Source organism: Mus musculus, chromosome 9 (genome assembly GCF_000001635.26).
Source record: "Mus musculus strain C57BL/6J chromosome 9, GRCm38.p6 C57BL/6J".
NCBI lineage: Eukaryota > Metazoa > Chordata > Mammalia > Rodentia > Muridae > Mus > Mus musculus.
In genome coordinates, this window is record NC_000075.6 from 57,665,633 (window position 1) to 57,686,345 (window position 20,713).

Genomic DNA, 20,713 nt, shown 5'->3' on the forward strand with positions numbered 1-20,713 from the left:
TTAAAAGTTATAGCCTTTGGCCAAGTATAATAAAGCAATCCATTGCCTATAATACCAGCAGCTGGGAGGCTAAGGCAGGGGGATGGCTTTGAGTTCCATGCCAGCCTGGTATGAGATTCTGGTATGAGACTGTGTCTCAAGAAAACAAAATGAACAAATAAGTAAATGAGTGAATGAATAATAAAGTTTTATTATTTTTAAAATGTCTTGCACGGTGGCTTGTGCTTGTCATTGTGGCTATCCAGAACATGAGACAGGAATGGTGTGACTTCCGTATCAGCCTGGGCTACCCTACTTCAAAACCCACTCACCCCCCAAAATTAAAATTAAATATGTATATAGTGGGGGATTTTTGTTTTTGTTTTTGCTAGCTGTGCAGTGTATTCCCATAATCCTAGCACTGGGGAGGCTAAGACAGGAGGATTGCTGTGAGTTGGAGGCTAGCCTGGTCTGTAAATCAAGTTCTAGGATAGCCAGGGCTATATAGAAAGACAATGTCAAGAGAGAGACAGAGACAGAGAGAGAAGAGGGGAGGTGTCATTCTCCTGTAACCCTAGCGTTTGGGAGATGAAGGCAGGATGATCAGGAATTCAGAGACAGCCTCATCTACACAATAAGTTCCAGTCTAGCCTGGACCACATGACTCCAAAAATAAATACATACATACATACATAAAACTAAGCCTTTGAGATGGCTTAGATGGCAGAGACACTTGCTGTGAAGTCTGAAGACCTGAGTTCTACTCCTGGGATCAGTGTGACAGGAGAAAGTGGATTCTTGGATGACCTCTGACTCCCACATGTATGCTGTGGCATACTCCCTTGCTCATCATACACACATGATCACAAAAAATTTTTTAAAATATGGTTGGTTAGAAATACCACCTAGCCTAGGCAAGGCCACAGGTTTAATCCCAAGTAGGAAAAAAAAAAAGGCTCCTAATTCCTGGGGCCGCCTGACAGAGTTCTGGCATGGCCAAGTGGGAAGTGGAATTGCGCAGCCCCTGCTAGCCTGGGTGGGGGTGGGGTGTGTGCACAAGGCTTGAGCTGCACTGGGTCTACTCTGTGGCAAGTGCAGCCAGGTGTATGTGCGTGAGTGCGCCAGGTGTGCATTCAAGTGGGTCAGCGTGCCAGGCAGGTGTGTATGTGCCTGAGACTGGGCGTGGGTTGGTGGGTGTGTTTGTCATTCTTGTGTCCTCAGGCCCTAGGAGCCTCTAGCTGGAGCCCTGAGAACTCCGTGGAGGTGGCCGTGGGAGGTGACTAACTCAGACCTGGGAAGCCTTTGCTTCCTCTGCTCCCTGGCAATGGTCACACTTGAGGTTGGGGAGTCTTGGAACTGGTGACACCGAGACCATGCACAGAGGAGCAGAGTTCCTGTCCAGAGTTTTGGGGGTGACAGCGAGGAAATGGAGAAGAGCTTCAGTGAAACTTCAGGCAGGGCAGTGGTGGTGCACACCTTTAATCCCAGCACTCGGGAGGCAGAGGCAGGCAGATTCCTGAGTTCAAGGCCAGCCTGGTCTACAGAGTGAGTTCCAGGACAGCCAGGGGGCTACACAGAGAAACCCTGTCTCGAAAAACCAAAAACTGAGGCTCTGTTTATATAACCCAGATCAGGAGGGCCAGGGCAGGGCTAGTTTCAGCCAGGCTCCAACCCTTACCATGTCTTCTATGTGTAGAAATGGAGCCCCAGAGTTCTTGATTAGCAGCCTGTCTGGAGGGGTTCCTTTGAGCTAGCAGCCGGATGTGGGTAGGTAGAGTGGGAGAGCTAGCTGTCTTCCTGCCCTGTTCCCGTCTCTAAGGGCTCCCAGTCTGACAGTAGAAAATGCTTGCAGAGTTGGGAGTGTAGGTGAGAGGGCTAATGCTCTTCCTTACATGAAGTGGTGAGCTGAGCATTAGAAGTATCCGAATGTCCTCACTTCCAGCCGTCAGCTTTGGGGAGGCATTTTGGGGGCTGTTACTTTGTCCCTATGTAAAGGGCAGGAACTTTGGCCTGTCTATGCTGGATCCTTCTCTTATCTCTCCTGGCTTAACTTCGGGGCCCCAATGGTCTCCAGACTTGCCTTCCTTTACTAGGCCACTCCTTCTGTTGGTCAGCGCTTAGCACTCATAGAGGCCGCTCTGGGCCAGGACACAGAAAGCCAAGTGAGAGCAGATCCTGGGCTCCAGGGACTCCCAGCTGCAGACAGGGAGTCAGGGTGCCTAGCTCGGATGCTCTTCTCTGAAGGAAGGCACGTAGGGAGCCAGTCCAGGTGATGTAGACTACAGATGCGGGGAGTGGGGGCGAGGCCTGGAACAGAGAGAGGGTCCTGAAACTCCCACAGGGCTGGCAACAAGGGGGCGGTGGCCTCTCCCACTGGGAGATGAGTTTCCTTCCCGAAGCTCCTTCTCACGAAGTTCCTTCTCACGCGATGGACCGGAAGGGGTTATGGGCCTATTGTTCCCTGGCACGCTATCCACCCCCCTCCCAGCCCTCCCTAGCTTTTGGGTGGGTAGGAGTGGAGGAAGTGAGCTAAGCCTGGGCCCTGGCAAGACCCCAGTGAAGAGGGTGCAAGTCTTGAAGGATGCTCTCTCTCTCTCTCTCTCTCTCTCTCTCTCTCTCTCTCTCTCTCTCTCTCTCTTTCTCTCTCTCTCTGTCCACTCACGTGAGGCCTGACACTTTATACATACTATCTCATTAAGCCTCTTAGCAGCCCTGTGAGGTAGACCTATTATCCTCAATTGCAAGATGAGAAAAGCCAGGTTATGCAACTGGCTAGAGAATTTGAGCCAACCACCTGCTTTTCACTTTCTGCTTCCCCCTGCCGAGCTGGAACACCTCTTTAACTGCTGGCCCAGGACAGAAGTGCAGAGGTGAAGGTAGGGAGGGGCAGGAAAAAGCAAACAAATGTCACCTTACTGTCTGTCCTTGGGAGAGCACAGGTGGCCTCAGCAAAGACCAGAGGCTGCCTTCCTCCTCAGCATGGTGTGAGGTGCACCAGGTGTAGTCCTTGCCTAGAAATGTCCCTGCTATATAACCTGAGAGCTACCAGACCAGAGGATCCTGTGTCCTGATAATCAGAGAGCAGGGCCTTAGGGAGCTCGCTGAGGGGGTCACTGAGAGTTGGGGAGCCAACCACCTGCTTTTCACTTTCCGCTTCCCCCTGCCGAGCTGGAACACCTCTTTAACTGCTGGCCCAGGACAGCCTCTTCTCCCTGGTCTAGGAGAAGCAGCATCTATTTTCTTGTTCGAGGCGCACTCACATCTGGTTCCAGATACCTTAGTTCATCCATAGATTCCTTTGCCAACTGGAAAATCCTTGCTTGGGAAGTGAATGGCCTTAGGAAGAAATTTACATGACAGATCTGGGTGAGAGGAAACTTAGTGATTAGGTTTATCTGCCTCGGGATGAAGGGATACTGAGAGAGAGATGACCCTGAGGATAAAAGGACCAGGAAGGACCACCTGGCTTAGGGCCACAGATCCCTTCCAAAAGGGTGAACTACTATGGAATCAAAGCGGTGGAGTCACGCTGTGGAATTGTCAGTAGAACCTGGCTTGGGGTCTTCAGGCCCCTCTGAGAACTGGAGTGAGCTGGGTTTTACTGTTAGTAGAGAGATCAGCAAGGTGACAACTGGCAACCCTTGTGCACCTCTGCTAGCTTTCTTCTGTGACATTATTTCCTGTGGGCCTATTGTATCAGGCTCACTTCCTAAGGTAGTTCTGGATATTGTGATTAACTTCCTACCTTATCCCACCACTGAATCAAAATTTCCAGCTGGGTTGGGGGTGGAGGCTCACCTAAGCAATTTAAAGGGAAGACCTGATTGGTGGGAGACGATTAAGATAAAGAACTGGGGACCTGACCTGCACAGAATGTGGGGGTCCAATGGAGTCCCTCAACCTCCACTGGGAGACAGAGTCAGGAGCCCACCCTGGGATTTTGTCTACTGTTTCATCTTTGCCCAAACTATCCATTCGAGTGTGCTATATAGACTTCAGTGTTTTTCCAACTCCTAGAATGAGAAGAGCTTGAGATGATGTATGTCCAGGGCCTGCCCAGGACACAGCAAGACAGAACTGGCTCCATCTGCCTCTTACCTGCTGTCAGAGACAATAGTCAGCGAAGGAGCAAAGTATCTATGTCCAATTACTCCTGCCTTGGCTCTGGCCAGAGCAGAGCCTGAGGCCACCTGGTTAAAGATTGGCCAAGTGTGCGTGAGAAGCTCAGGCCAACTCCAGTCCACTTGTGGTCAAATTGGGCAGTGACCATTAGATGTCAATCAACAGACCTGTCCTGAAACTTCCCAGGAAGCTGAGCTCTGCAAAACTTGGATGGAAGAAGTATGAAGATGTCTGCCTGGTGCCTCTTAAGGGTTTCCTTGTGCCCTGATCAGTCCATGGTCTCCAGAGGAATAGTGGAGCCAGATTGAACACGCATTGCAAAATTCAGTTGGCTTGTACAATACAGGCTCAGTAGACACTCACCAGCAAGAAGCAAAGGTGGATCTGGGTGTGGTGACAGTCTTTAATCCCAGCATTTGGGAGGTAGAGGCAAGAGGATCTCTTTGAGTCCAAGGCCATTTTGGTTTACAAAGTGAGACCATGCTTCAAAACAAAAAAACAAACAAACAAAAAAACAAACCAACCCCACAAAACCAACCAACCAACAAACCCCACAAAACCAACCAACCAACCAACAAACAAGCCCCACAAAGCCAACCAACCATCCAACCAACCAACAAACCCCACAAAACCAACCAACCAACCAACAAACAAGCCCCACAAAACCAACCAACCAACCAACCAACAAACAAATCCCACAAAACCAACCAACCAACCAACAAACAAACCCCACAAAACCAACCAACCAACCAACAAACAAGCCCCACAAAGCCAACCAAGCATCCAGCCAACCAACAAACCCCACAAAACCAACCAACCAACCAACCAACAAGCCCCACAAAACCAACCAACCAACCAACCAACCAACCAACAAACAAATCCCACAAAACCAACCAACCAACCAACCAACAAACCCCACAAAACCAACCAACCAATCAACCAACAAACAAGCCTCACAAAACCAACCAACCAACAAACCCCACCAAACCAAAAACCAAACAAAAGGAGTGAAGCAGAGCAGAAGAGCAGTGACTTCTTTTACCTGTTATGTTTTCTCTCTATTCTCATGCTTTCCTTTTCTTAAAACAACAACATCATCATCAACAACAACAATAACCTACTTTTATTTTTATTTTGTGATAGATATTTTGCCTGCATGCACGCCTGTGTACCACGAGTTTGCTTAGTGCTCAAAGAGGTCAGAGGATCCCTTGGAGATGTACTTACAGACAGTTGTGAGCCACCATGTGGGTGCTGGGAATCAAACCTGGGTCTTCTGGAAGAGCAGTCAATGACCTCAACCACTGAGCCTTCTCTCCACCTCGCCTTCCCCCACCCCAGACCTCTTTATGTCTGGGCTGCTGTTGGGAAGTGCCGCCTGTCCATTCTTGTTGGCCAGCCTTCTCACCTCAGTCAACCCTTCCTGCAAATGCCCTCACATATCCATCCAGAAATGTGTTTCTTAGTTGACTTCAGATCCAATCACGTTATCAAGATTAACCATCAGTATGTGCCCACTTGCGTAATAACAGCATGGCTATTATGGTCCAACCACTTTCTGATTGAATTTGAGCTCTGCTGTCAAAAGCTCCTAGCTGGGGAGCTCATAGGCCCTAATGGGAGAGCTACCACCATAGTTTTGCTGAAAAGGTTGTTGTTAAACTGCCTTGTTTATGACCACATCAGTGCTCCTCTCAGCTTTGATGAGAAGAGGCTCTTTTCCAGAGGTAGCTAGCAGTCAATGCAGAGACTCATGACTGGTTGGAGCTCTGAGAACATGTGGTTGTGGAGTGCTCAGCCCTACATGGAACATCTGTCTCAACCCTTTGGAGGCTTAGTGAGGAGGAGATGGGAAGCCCGAGAGAGCTGAGGGTGCTGTGAAATGCTGCTTTCCACTGTTGCCCCCATGAGCTCACAGCGGCTGTGATTCACTGACGAGACAGGGCCAGCCAACACTCAGCCATGAGCAGCAGAGATCACAAGGCCCCACTCTTTTGCAATATTGACAGTGCCCGGGGTCGGGGGGGGGGGAGGCACATTTTCTTCAGTGGTGTAAACATTGTAAGTTTCCCTTTCTCCTGTAAATAATCCCTCACCTGTGCTCATGTAAGAAACCCTAGTTAAACTCACTGGGGTGTGGATCCCCCCATACACACTCATGGAATCAGAAGGAAGGACTGGCAGGAAGAGGAAGGGCGTTAGTGGGAGTGAAGTCTGCCAAGAGAGAGTAGTGATGTGCATATACTCAAATACATAAATACACCTCTGACAACATCATAATTAAAACCTGTTATCATGTATAACTAATATATATTACAAGATTACCTATCATGCTTAGGACATCTTCCACCAGGCTAGAGGCTCTGGAGGGAGGTCCATGCCCCCTCAGACTGGAACCATGTCTCTCTACAAGGAATCCCAGAGCAAAGCTACTGCCCCACTCCAAGGACTGGACTCCATCTTCCTCCTTAAACAGGCTGTTTCTGAGCAAGGGGAACCCCTACTCTGCTTCCCTCTTCCAGTTTGAGATGTTCAGGAATGGTTTATGGCCTGATCAGTCTTGACATCCTGGAGCATTACAGTCTCTTTCTGAGGTTGCCTAGGGCCGAGGTATGCTCTAAGAGATGAGCTGAGTCTTATCCTAGTTGGAATTCCTTGAGGCGTTTGCCTTGGGTTTGAAGACAGGCATGCCATAGACAGGTAGAGCTTCAGAAAGGGGCTTCCTTCCTGCATGGAGTATCATAGGTTCACCTGCTTTTACCTCCTAAACATTATCATTATTACTTTCTTTTCAAAAGGATTTATCTTATTTTAAAATTGTGTGTAGTTACGTGTGTGTATCTGTTAGAGAGAGAGGGAGGGAGAGAGAGATCTCACTCAAAGAGGTCAAAAACATCTGATCCCCTGGAGATGGACTTACAAGTAGTTGTGAGCCTCCTGATATGGATGGTGGGAAACAAAACTCCAGGAGAGCAGTATCTGCTCTAACCACTGAACCATCTCTCCAAAGCTTAGAATGAAGTTGACCAGAAGCTAAACAGGATACTGATTGTGGGTCACAGCACGCACCACTTCTTTAGCTCTCACAGGCTTCCCGCATCCTCTTCCCTAAGCCTTCAAAGGGCTGAGACAGGTGTTCTGCTTAGGGCTGAGCATTCCACAGCCACTTGTTCCCAGCACTGTGACCAGTTGTTAGGAACTCCAACATTAGTTTTTTCAAAAGTAGTAAGCCCCAGTGTTAATATTTTTCAAAGCCACAGACAACCGTGATTATGGCTGTCTAGACTGTTGAGTGATACCACTAGAGTATCCTCCTGGGAAATAAGTTTGGCTCCTTCTTATTTCAGCTCAGAGTCATAACTTGTAGGTCATATTTGTTTTGAACTTTATGAGTCATAGAAAAAGCAAAAAATGAACCTAGGGAGCAAGAGTGCAGGTGGAGCCCAACGTGATACACACCTTTAATCCCAGGACTCAGGAGGCAGAGGCAGGTTAATCTCTGTGAGTTTGATGCTGACCTGGTCTACATGGTGAGTTCCAGGCCAGTAAAGGGCTACATAGTGAGACCCTGCCTCAAACCAGAACTCAAAGACAGAGTGCAAACGTCCCCGGGCTTTGTGCATGCTGCACTGAGCATCCAGCCCCACAGCCTTGGTTTTTGTGTCAGCCTCTTCCTCCTTCCTTGAGTTTCACCCTGAGCACTCCACTAACGTTTTACTTCCTTGTTTCCCAACACTTGGAGCCCAGAGAACCCTTAATCCCACCATAGCCAGCTGGCCCCTCTGAGCATGAAGCCATGTCCTTAGAATTACAACAGTGATTAAAGAGTCTAAAGAGACCTCAGGTTAGTTTAGATGTGCTGGCTCAGAGCTGGAAGTGTCTGTGCCCCGAGCCTCTGCACACTCCACAGTCCAGTCTCTGATTTCCAGAGGAAACTGGCTTTTCTCTCACAGAGGAAACACCACAAACATCTTCACATCTTTTTTTTTTTTTATTATTATTTTAGATTTTATTCTCATCTTATTTTAAATTATGCATATGTGCGTGTATCTGTGTAGGAGTAATTGCACGTGTGTGTAAGTGCTCACGGAGATCAGAGACATTGGATTCCCTGGAGCCGGACTTACAGGTGGTTGGGGAGCTGTCCAGCATGGGTGCTGGGAACCAAAGTTGGGTCCTCTGCCAGGGCTATATGTGTTCTTGCCCACTGAGTCATCTCTCCAGCCTTATTTATTTATTTATTTATTTATTTATTTATTTATTTATTTATTTGGTTTTTTGAGACAGGGTTTCTCTGTATAGCCCTGGCTGTCTTGGAACTCACTCTGTAGACCAGGCTGGCCTCGAACTCAGAAATCCACCTGCCTCTGCCTCCCAAGTGCTGGGATTAAAGGTGTGCACCACCACTCTTGGCTTTATTATTGTTTTTTAAGATGAGGTCTCTCTAGATACTCCTAGTTGGCTTGAAACTTGCTGTGTAGATCATGGTGGCCGTGTTATCTCATCTCTTTTCATCACACAATATTTTATTGTGTCATTTGCCATTTTAAAAAGATTGTGACAAAACACATAATAATTTACCATGTAAGTAGTATATCCAAAATGTGCTACAATGGTTGCCACCAGACACTTTCTAGCATTTTTCTGTAATCCTAAACAGAAACTGCATTCCTTAAATACCAAGTTTTAATAAACCAAACCAAACCAAAACAAAACAAAACAAGATGATGACAGCCGGCTCCTCTCTCCTCCTCTGAACCTATGGAAACCTCTCATTTATGTTCTGTGAAGTTACCTAGTGTCTTAGTCAGAGTTTCTATTCCTGCACAAACATCATGAACAAGAAGCAAGTTGGGGAGGAAAGGGTTTATTCAGCTTACACTTCCACATTGCTGTTCATCACCAAAGGAAGTCAGGACTGGAACTCAAGCAGGGCAGGAAGCAGGAGCTGATGCAGAGGCCATGGAAGGATATTACTTACGGGCTTGCTCAGCTTGCTTTCTTATAGAACCCAAGGCTACCAGTCTATGGATGATACTAACCACAGGGGCCCTCCCTCTTGATCACTAATTGAGAAAATGCCTTACAGCTGGATCTCATGGAGGCATTTCCTCAACCGAAGCTCCTTTCTTTGTGATAACTACAGCTTGTGTCAAGTTGACACAAAACCAGCCAGTATACCTAGTTAGTGCTGAAGAGTTCTTTCTGTGAACTTACCACTTGTATGAGTTACCTTCCTCAGGGCTGTGACTGAATGCCTCATGAGAAACAACATAAGGGAGGAAGGCATTATTTTGAGTTGCAGTTTGAGGAGATACACTCTCTTCTGACTGGGAAGGCATGGAGGAGAAGTGGAGTGGCCAGATCATATGATACACACTGAACCGTTTTTCCACAGTTGCTGAACCACTGTATATTTCCACCAGCAATGTATGAATGTTATACTTTTTCCACATACTCCCTCGATACTTGTTATGTTTGTTCCATTTTAAAAATTATTGACATCCTATTTATAATGGTTGGTTTTTGTCAACTTAACACAGACTAGAGTCTCTTGGAAATAAGGAACCTCAGTTGAAGAATTGGCTCCATTAGATTAGCTGATGGGTGTGTCTATGGGACATTTTCTTGACTAATGATTGATGTGGGAGGGCCCAGCCCACTGTGGGCGGTGCCACTCCCAGCCAAGTGGTTCTGGGTTATATAAGAAAGCAAGCCATGGGGAGCAAGCCAATAAGCAGTGTTCTTCCATGGCCTCTGCTTCAGTTTCTGCCTCCAGGTTCCTATACCTTGAGTTCTTGCCTTGGCTTCCCTTCATAAGCTGTAGCTGGCCTAAAACTCATAAAAATCCTTCTGTCTCAGCCTTCCAAGTGCTGGGATTAAAGGCATGTGCCACCACATCTAGCTAAAACTGATTGTGTGAGAAGAGGGTTTTGCTATGTTGCCCAAGCTTATGTTGGACTCCTGGGCTCAAGTGACCCTCCTGCCAGTCTCCTGAGTGACAGGGCTCACAGGTGTGTACCACCACACTCCCCTTATTGTGGTTTCCATTTACATTTCCATAGTGATTTGTGATATTGAATGTCTTTTCTTATGCTTTTTGGCTAGTTATACAAATTTTAAAGATTGATTAATTTTTATGTGTATGGGTGTTTAGCCAGCATGCCATGTATACCTGTGTGTCATATACCTGCTTGGTACCTCTGGATGTCAGAAGAAGACATCACATCTCTTGGAACCAGAATTATAGACAGTTGTGAGCCACCATTTGGTTGCTGGGAATTGAACCTGGGGCCTGTGGAAGAGCAGTCAGTGCTCTTAACCACAGAGTCATCTCTCCGGCCCCAACTGTATATCTTTTTAAGAGACCGGTTGATTCTAGTTCCTTGTCCACCATAAACTGGGGTATCTTTGAATTATTGAAGGTCTTTACATGCTCTTGACAGTAACCTCTCATCAGAGGTATTGTTTACAATTATCTTCTGTTCTATGAAGTGTATTTCTACCTTTTCTTCATGTGTTGTGTGTGGGTGTGTTGTGTTGTGTTGTGTGTGTGTGTTGTGTTGTGTGCATGTGCACATGTATGTTGGAGTGTGCGTGCTAAACTCATGCACATGCATTCAGAGCCCAGAGGGGCGTGTGAGGTTTCTTCCTCTATCATTCTCTGCCTTGTTCCTCTAAGACAGGGTTTCTCACTGACTCTGGAGCTAGCTGTGTGGCTAGTAAACTTACTGGGATCTGCTTATCTCTGCCCCATAGCTTTGGGTTTGCAGGCAGGCATGGTCATGTCTCTGTTTTACATGGGTGCTTGGGATTCGAACTTAGGTCATCATGCTTGCACAGCAATTGCTTTTACCCAGAGTTATCCCCTCAGGTCCCTATTTTCACTGTCCAGTGAACTTGAATACATTTGAAGACCATGAGAAGTCACACCTTCTACTTGAGGATAGGACATAGGAGCTACCTACACATCACAGGCTGCTTTCCTTCCTCTCTGTCCCTTTCAAGTGTCCAAAGACTTAGCTCCTAGAAGAACAGCACGAGGAGAAAGCAGTAAACTAAGTACCCACCATGACTATGAGAAAACAGACTTGAGACCTGTTTTGAGTCCCAGGATTCAAGAAAGCAAGGCCTATGAACCTGCACGACAGCATAAATGAACCTGGAAAGAACTGTGTTAACTGAAAAGAGCCAGTCACAGACCATAATTCATTCGATTTATATGAGACAGCCAGAGTAGGCAAATCTATTGAGTCAAAAACTAGATTAGCATGAGGTGCGGCAAGCAAGACAGGGTAGGAGGAATCTTAAATCATAAGTCCTAATGAGTATGGGTTATGGGGTGAACATGATAGACACTATTGTAAAATTGCTTGGAGATGAATTAAATGGGGAAAGAATTGTATCTCTCAAAAAAAAAAAAGCTGTTTTTTTTTTTTTTTTAAAAAAGGAAAAGAAACAAGGGTGACGGCCCCACCGATGCCTCGACAATCTTCACTTGGAAAAGCGTGGCCATGCCTGGACGTGTTCACAGGTCCCGGGCTTCATGGTCAACCCATAGTTGGGTGTCAGGTCCACCTTCACACCCGGTGGCACACTAAACTCCAGATGCTGCAGCAGGATGGCTAAGAAGAGGAAGACTTCCCACTTGGCCGGGATCTCCCCAATGCACCGGCGCTTTCCCAAGCCGAAGAGCATCACCTTCTCGCTCTGGGTCTTGTCGATGGCCGAGTTGTTATTGGTAAGAAACCGCTCTGGGCGGAACACAAAGGGGTCTTTCCACTGCTTCCTGCAGGAGGAACAGATGGGACCTGAGCTTGTGGGCTCTGTGGGGAAAGTACCAACTTTTCTGTTTATTTCCTTTCCTTTGTGTTCCTTTTGTGTTAGTTTTGAGACTGGGTCTCATGCACTGAAAGTTGGCCTTGAATGCCATTCGTAACCCCAGGCTCATCTTGTATGAAACTCTGACCCTTCTGCCTCTACCCCCCCAAGTGCTGGTATTTCAAGCATATGGTACCACACCCGGTGCTTCGGATGGAACCCAGGGTCTTGGGCATGGTAGGTGGGCACTCTACCAAAGAGCTGCACCTCCAGCCATACTAATGATTTAAAAAAAATTCTATCTAAAATGATCAACTTTAAAAATAGTAGATTTTGGGGGAGGGGAATCTGTGGAAGAGGGGAGGTAGGGGGAAAGACAGGGAAGGAGAGGGAGGGGGAACTGCAGTTGGGATATAATATATAAGAGAAGAATAAAAAAGATAGTGGATTGTGATTGTTTTTTAATTTTTAACTTATTTCTTATTTATTTACTTGTGTGCACATGCGGAGGACAGAGGACAACTTGTAAAGGTCACTTCTCGCCTTCTCGTAAGTGGGGCCTGGGGATTGAGTTTTGGGTGTTAGGTGTGGCAGCACACCCCTTACCTAATGAACCATCTCCATGGTCCAAGATAGCGGTGGTTTTAATATTCGTTTAGTTCCCCCCCTTTTTTTGGTGAGGGCCTTCCACATCACATACACTACCAGTGAGCTATTGAAAGAAGGAAGACATGTCTCTCTCCCTTCCCTTCCAACTAGCCCAGCAGCACGGGAGCTCACTGCACGCTCAGCCTATGCTCATTTTTCTGACTGAAAGTTGACAATACAAATACAGATGGTGTTCTCATATTCAGTATGTCCTGGTTTGGAGGGATCTCCTACCTACAATTTAGAGTGGACTTTTTCAAGGAGGTCATTAGACGATTCCCATAAATCATTTGGGGTATCCTTGTTATCTATCAGACTGGAACCTTAGAGCATGAGGAAACTTCCTAGTTAATTTCCCCTTCCTTTCCTTTCTTCCTTCTTTCCTTTCTTCCTTCCCTTCCTCCCTCTACATCCCTCCCCCTTCCTTCTTTCCTTCCTTCCTTCCTTCCTTCCTTCCTTCCTTCCTTCCTTTCTCTCTTTCAACAGGTATGGAACCTATACTAGCCTAAAACTGATCAAGAAGCCCACACTGGCCTTGAACTCATTGTAATTCTCCTGCCTCAGTCTCCTCCTGAGTAGGCTGGATTACAGGTATTTGCCACTCAAATCACATACCTAGTTAAGTTCTGTACACTGAAGTTTGTGAAACAGGGTCTAAGTTTTGTCACTTAGAACAGACTATCTAGCAATGAGGCATTCCTTTTATAAGCACTTTCTGAAGGGACAGACGGACAACCTTCCTACTGCAGAGTGTTCCCTTTCCCCCTGAGGGCTATGTACTCACTCATCATGGTTGACCTGCCACTGGTTTATGTAGATACAGCGCTCCTTGGGAATGTGGAAGCCATTCAGTGAGGTGTCCCTCGTTGTGCTGAGGAAAGAAGACAGCTATGTCCAGCTCAGGGCTTGAAAAAGCTGAGATATGGCTTGTTCCTTTCTCCACTTCATCCCAGTGTCTGACTATCACGGTCTCCAAACCCAGTACTGGGAGATATGTGAGGGTCATGGAATATGGGGCAATTGCCTTTCCTTTTTTGGGATCCTGCTCTTGGACATTTGTTTAGTAGACCGTCTTTGTGCTCAGAGGTGCACTGGGGCAGTCTGAACCTAAGAAATCAGGGGTGGGGCTTGCCCCGAAGAATCTGCAGCCTTTTGTATAAGAAACAACTAGACTTGAGTGTGAGCTGAGCTAAATGTTTGCTCTTACAATCAGGGAACATGGGCCTGAAAGTTCTACAAATCCTCAGAGGATTAGTGAGCCCAAAGGAGCTCACATGGAAGAGTACACGAGTCAGGACTGGTATTGGGCTAGAGTAGAATTTGGGAGGCAGATAATTGGTTAGAAGTCTTTCCGGGCAGAAGGTCAAGCTTAAGCCAAGTTGGCAGGTGGCTGGATTACCCTTGTGAGGGACAGTGAGGAGGGCCTGGCTGAAGAAGATGTCCATAGGGAGTAAATACAAGTGGAGGTGAGTGAGTGACAGCTGGGGCCATGGGGGGACTGGACTGGATGGGTTAGACCAGAAACTGAGATCAGGAGCTAAGGACACACTTCAGGAATGAGATGGATCCTGATTTGGGGCCAGAGCTGGGAAGTTGGGTAGAGGGAAGTATGAAAACTTGAGGGGCACAGAACAGGGTCATTACCTGTGGGGGATGGTGAAGGGGACAAAGGATGTGTATCGGTAGATCTCCAGGATGAAGGCCTCTAGATATGGCAGCTGGGGACGGTCAGAAAGCCGTGGTTGCCGATCCCTGCCAACCACCGTGTCTGTAAAGCACGAGCAGACCTCATGGGATGTTCTGTCTGCTGCATGCACTTGGGTCCCTGTTGTACTAATATCACTCTGTCTATGTTGTACTGTTTACTCGCGTTTCTGAGACTCCCCACAGTCCCCCCCGACCCAACAATGCATTTGGATAAGTGGGGCATGCCATATGCCTAGGGCTTACTCATAGTGGGCACATAAACATGTATTTATGTATTTGTGGGTCAAGTGACCCAGAGCTTCAAGGCTTCTCTGACTCTAGGGTTGGGAACAGTACGTACCCAGCTCCTCATGGATCTTCCTCTGCACGTTAGGCCATGTCACAAGTAGCAAAATGCTCCAGGTGATGGCTGTGGTGACTGTGTCAAAGCCTGGGCAGCAGGGGGGAGGGTGAAGGGGAAGAGAAAATGGACAGAAGGAAAACTCTTTGGGTTTTTTTGTTTGTTTGTTTTTACCAAGCAAGCACTAGCATAAGTGTCTCTGTCTCTGTCTCTCTGTCTCTCTGTCTCTCTCTGTCTCTGTCTCTCTGTCTCTCTCTCTCTGGCTCCCATCCTGTCTACCCTGAGGGAAGGACTGAGTGAGTCCTCAGCAGAATCTTAAAAGCTGAGCATGATGGCTTATATCTAGAATCCCAACACTACAGAGTCAGAGGCAGGAGAACTGTCGTAAGTTTGAGGCCAGCCTGGGATTTAGAGGTGAAACCTAGTCTCAAATGTAATAAGTCAAAACCAACCAAATCAGAAACCAAAACAAACAAAACCCAATAGACACTTGCTTCTAGTCAGCAGCTGGGATTATAAGTCTGGACTTGTAGTTATAGAACTCTTACTCTTTCCCTGTGGGTAAACCCAGACCTCCAAAGGAGAGGGACTTAGTTGAGTTACTTCTAGGAGTTGGTGGCACAGCATGAGGTCACACCTTGATCTTAGGGCAGGAGTCTGTTGTGTGTCACCTGATGTGGTTGATGAGGTTGTATATGGGTGAATAGCAATTGGTGGATGGAGGGGCAGAAAGGTGGCTCCTACCAGCTCCAAAGATGTCATTGACAATGTTGACAATCTTCTCCTCGGGGATGAGACCGCCATTGTCTTTGTAGTTCTCGCTGTGCTTGAACAGGGCACTTGTGATGTCTTGGATACTGTTCTAGGAGGACATAAGTTCAGGGTAACTTTGGCACTTCCAGGGCCAAATGCCCAACCTTACCCATCCCATTTGATATGTCCCGGGGGCCTGGGAACTGCCTTGGTCTCCAGGCCCTGGGCTAGAGCTCAGATTTTTGAACTAGCATCAGCCCTAAATAGAGTGTAGTCATTTCATGTACCCCTGACCCTTCTTTCCCATAACCCCAGGGCTCAGGTTTCAGAGGAGGAAGAGGTAGGGTGAACACAGGGAAGAAAAGTGACACGAAGCTGGAGCTTACGTAGCCTCTGTAGGGTTCATTTTCCTGCAGAACAATAAATTGCCTTTAACTTAGTGAACCCCACCCCCACCCCCATTGCAAAGCTCGCCAAGGCTCCATCACATGCCTCCACTTTTGGGGTTTGGAACAGTCCCCAGAGGCGAGCTGTAAGGAAGAAGGGAAGGTCATAGTTGCTAAGGGCCCAGAGCTTCCCAAGGTCTCCGCTGCACACGGCACTCTCCGCTGCACACGGCACTCTGAGTACCTGGGAGAAGGACTCCAGAGGGCATTTCTCTGGCGGTGATGTGGGTTACAGCCTGCCTCCCAGACTCACCTTGTTGAAGTCTTGGTAGTGCTCCTGGACAGTTTTCTGCAGAAACAGCACGAAGTTATCATTGAAGGTCTTAAACCTCTTGAGGGCCGGGTTGGGCAGGTAGCGCAGGACCGGGAAGAAGTCCACTGCATTCCCTGAGGTGACATTCTCCACAAAGTCCTTGCTGTTATTCACGATGTTCAGCATCTCCTCGCTCTTCCGGGGGAAGTTCTTCCCAAAGCACATGGCACCAATGACGTTAGCCACCGATTCCACCACCTGGCTGACTGGTTCGAAGTGGCCAACCTCTGCCATCGCCTTCTGAAGCTTGCTGACGAGATGGTTAGCCTCCTTGCTCACGTGCTCCTCCAAATAGCAAGAGGATGCTGACGTCGGGTCCGAGGCTATGGAGAAGCTCTTCAGGGCATCCTGGGCCAGGCGCCGGCGGGCAGCCCACACGGGTCCAGAGTCTGGGTTGAAAGTCATGCTCTTGCCGTTAGTGATAAGTGTGAAGCTGTAGAGGTCTGGTCGGCCCTTGAAGTCATCTCCCTGCCTCACCAGGGCCTGCTTGATGGTGTTCAGGCCGCTCAGCACCACCACAGGAGTGGAGCCGATGCGGATCTGCAGCACGTCCCCATACTGCTGACTCAGCCGTGTCAGTGACAGGTGTGGGTTCTTCCCCACAGTCAGCATGTGCCCAATGAAGGGCAAGCCCCAGGGTCCGGGTGGATTCTTCAGGCCTTTGGGAACCTGGGTCCTTGAGGCTCTGACCATCCAGAACACTAAACAGAAGATGGCAGTGGCCAGTAGCAGCTCTGGGGCTAAGGAGATGTACTGGGAGAACGCCATCTGTACCACTGCAGGGGAAATGGAAAGATGGAGTGGTTGGGGATGGATTCTGAGCCTTCCGTTTATCCTTTCATTCACTCATTCAGTAGGTGCTGACATACATCCTGTGCTTGGCTTTCAGCCACACATCAGAAACGTGAATATACCTGTCCTGTGTCTTGTTCTTTCAGGGATTTGCCCTTACCCCATCCCAAAAGCCAAGGGCTGGGAAGGAGCCTTGCATTTACAACTTTAGTGTCTTGATTTCCATCCCAGGCTGTTTTGTCTACCTCTCTCGTTTCCAATTCTCAGACTGGCATGGATGCAAGTGACCACTCCAAAACCATGATGCTAAAAGCAGCTCCTCAACAGCCACAGTAACAGAGTGTTTGTACCACTTTCTGCCAGAGGGTCCAACACATTGGTGGTACCCTCCACATACCCAAGGAACAGAAGATGCCTCCTTGCCCAAGCGACAGAAAGCCACTGTTCCTGGGATGATATCAATGACCTGTGATATCCTCCTTTCTCTATAACACTCTAACAACACCCAGCAGAGATTCCTCCTCCAAAAGTGAGTCTTCATTTACTTCCATGCTTAGAGGCTGAAGTGGGCTACAGTTAGGTCTGGGGCTGTCCAATGCCAGGTGGGAATTCTTTCCCTACCTCTTTACTCCAGGCAACTGTCCTCAGAAAAAGCCTGGTTGAAACTGTTTAATTAAAGGTAATGGGCTAGTGAGATGGCTCAGTGGTAAAAGCACTTGCTGAAAGCCTGATGACTTGAGTTTGATCCCTGGAATTGATGTGGTGGAAAGAAAGAACTGATTCCTGAAAGTTGTCTCTGAGCTCCACACATAAGCTGTGGTGTTCAGACAGACAGACAGAAAGACAGAAAGACAGACAGAGATACACACACACACACACATACATATAAACACACACACGGAGGTGCAAAGGTCCAGGGCTGAGAATTAAGAAGCAAAACCTTAGACCTCTCAGATTTCCTTCACTTCCCACAGGGTCCCCGTTTCTCCATCATAATAGCATTTAGGAAATAGCAGCAGGTCTCATGATCTGGAAAGACACACAGACGTACCTGAAGGGCAGGGGCTGGAGACTGGCAGAGTTGTGGGAGTCAGTCCAGGACTTCTGGGTTCCGACGAGGGGCCTTTTATAACACCACCCACTCTGGACTGGCCCAGGTGCCCGGGTCACTTGATATCATAGCTGGATGCTGCACAAAGCTGAAAGGATCAATTCTTGGCTTCAAGCCATGGCTCCTCAGTTCCACCTTTCACTTGGGGTCAGAAGTGGCTTGGGGTCCATGGAGATAAATATTCATGGAGATAAAAAAGTATGACATTTTAGGGGCCAAGGTATATGTCTTTGAAAGAATACACTTCTTTCAAAGACAGGGCAGGGTTCAGGGTGTAAAAATTAGGTGGATGAACAGATATAACCTCTTCTCCACCCATGAGAATGGACGGGCCTAGCCCCCAGGCCAACCAGGGCAGCTCATGCTCTCCACGGAGGCAGATAGGGAGGTGCATTGTACTCGTGACTTTTCTGGAATTAACAATCTACCTGACAAAAGGAAGGGAAGGAAGGAAGGGAGGGAAGGAGGAAGGAAGGAAGGGAGGAAGAAGGGAGGAAGAAAGGGAGGGAGGAAGGAAGAACTATTTTGGCTCATGCTTTTGGGGTATAGTCCATTGTGGCAGAGGAGTTGCAACAGCAGGAATGTGAAGTGGCTGGTCACATGGCATCTGCAGTCAGGAAAGACACACACACACACACACACACACACACACACACACACACAGAGAGAGAGAGAGAGAGAGAGAGAGGACTGCTAGTTCTAGAGTCTTTTGTTGTTGTTATTAACCAGGGACTGCAGCCTAGGTATGGTATAGCCCACACTCAGGCTGGGCTTTCCCTCCTTAGTTACCTTTCAGGAAAGGTATGCCCTGAGGACCACCTTCTAGGTGATCCTAAATCCCATCAAGATGACACTGGAGATTAACCATGACATGTATGTTGTAGCTACCTCATCACACCCCACACCCATGTGTGTGTGTGTGTGTGTGTGTGTGTGCGCGCGTGCGCGCACGCGCGCGAGCGCATACCTGAACCTACATCCACAAACATACTTGGTGAGGACTCTACCACTGAATTAGGTCTTAACTCCTCTCCCAACTTTTATTTTCTTTAGAATTTTGTATTCTAAAGGGAGGCTCTCTCTGCACTCTCCCTCCTGTGGAAGATGGTAAGGAATTAAAAGACAACAAAGACAACTCATGGGGGCCGGAGAGAGAGGTAAAGAGCACTGACTGCTATTCCAGAGGGTTCAATTCCCACCACCCACATGCCAACTCACAATGGTCTGTAATTCCCGTTCCAGGGGACCTGACACCCTCACACAGACATATGTGCAGTCAAAACACCCAGCGCTTGGGAGGCAGAGGCAGGCAGATTTCTGAGTTCAAGGCCAGCCTGGTCTACAGAGTGAGTTCCAGGACAGCCAGGGCTACACAGAGAAACTCTGTCTTGAAAAGAACAACAACAACCAAACAACAACCAAACAAACAAAATCAAAAAAAACCCAAACACTAATGTACATAAAATAAAAGTAAAGAAATTTATTTTTTTAAAGAAAGAATATCCATAGCATGGATTGCTCTTTATGACAATTAGCTTGGACTCTTCTGATCAACACTATTGGAGGAGATAAAAATCCAAATAAACCAGACAAGTTCCAGGAACAAGAAACGAAAGAATTAAAAGCAAATGCAGGGTTGGGTATGGTGGAACACATCTCTAATCCCAGCATTTGGGAGGCAAAGGCAGCTGGATTTCTATGAGTTCAAGGTCAGCGTAGTCTACGTAGTAAATTCCAGGATAGCCAGGGCTACATCATAAGACCCTTAAAAAAAAACCAAATGCAATATGTGAACTTGATTGGATTCTATTTTTAACAAAAAGCAAATTTTGAAAGCTACTGAAGGCATTTTTGGAGAGATAACTGGGGACTCAAGGACCTGGTCTGGACATGGATGTGGAGATTAAATGACATTCTCAAATGGACACCAATTTTCTCAGATATGACATACAGTTGTACTTGCATGATACCGTAGTTACTGTTCTGGTTCTATAAGGAGATACCATGACCAAGGTAACTCTTATAAAATGAAACATTTATTGTGAGTCTGGTCACAGTTTCAGAGAGTTAGTTCATTATCATCGTAGCCGAAAGCAGACAGGCATGGTGCTGGAGCAGTAACCCAGAGCTTCGAATCCTGATCCTCAGGCTACAGACAGAGAGATCAAGATGGGGCCTGGTATGGGGTTTTGAAACCTCAAAGCCCACCCCCAGTGACACACGTCCTCCAGGCCACATCTCCAACAAGGCCACATCTTCTAATTCTTCCCAAGCAGTTCCACTAACTGGGGACCAAACAATCAAATGTATGAGCTATGGGGGCCATTCTCATTGAAACCACATGTAGGAAGATATTCTTGTTCTTAGGACATTAATGCTGTGTGCTTTAGGGGTGAAGTTTCATGATGCCTGCAACCTTCTTTCAGTTGGTTCTGTTTAAAAACAAAAGCCTACATTTTGGGACTGTTGAGACGGCTCAGTGAGTAAAGGTGCCTGCACCAAACCTGATGACCTGAGTTGGATCCCCAGGACTCACGTGGTGGGAAGAGTTGTCCTTTGATCTCCATGTGTGCCTTGGCACATGTACATCTTAACAAATGTGTACTCTCTTGACCTACCTCTCTTTCTGTCTGTCTCACACACAATAGATAAGTACAATTTTAAGATATTGGGTGGTGTCA

The 20,713-nt window shown here is 47.4% G+C and overlaps 1 protein-coding gene across 1 annotated transcript; it reads right to left on the reverse strand.

The window, feature by feature from the left end:
• Nucleotides 1–11,304: 11,304 nt before the first annotated feature.
• Nucleotides 11,305–18,023, reverse strand: Cyp1a2 (cytochrome P450, family 1, subfamily a, polypeptide 2). Its single transcript, NM_009993.3, has 7 exons — nucleotides 17,973–18,023; nucleotides 16,070–16,905; nucleotides 15,362–15,479; nucleotides 14,618–14,707; nucleotides 14,215–14,338; nucleotides 13,355–13,441; nucleotides 11,305–11,890 (listed from the first exon to the last, which is right to left on the reverse strand). Exons 2-7 carry the CDS (start codon nucleotides 16,895–16,897, stop codon nucleotides 11,596–11,598), a joined length of 1,542 nt encoding a protein of 513 aa, NP_034123.1. The 5' UTR covers nucleotides 16,898–16,905; nucleotides 17,973–18,023; the 3' UTR covers nucleotides 11,305–11,595.
• Between the last annotated feature and the right edge of the window lie 2,690 nt (nucleotides 18,024–20,713).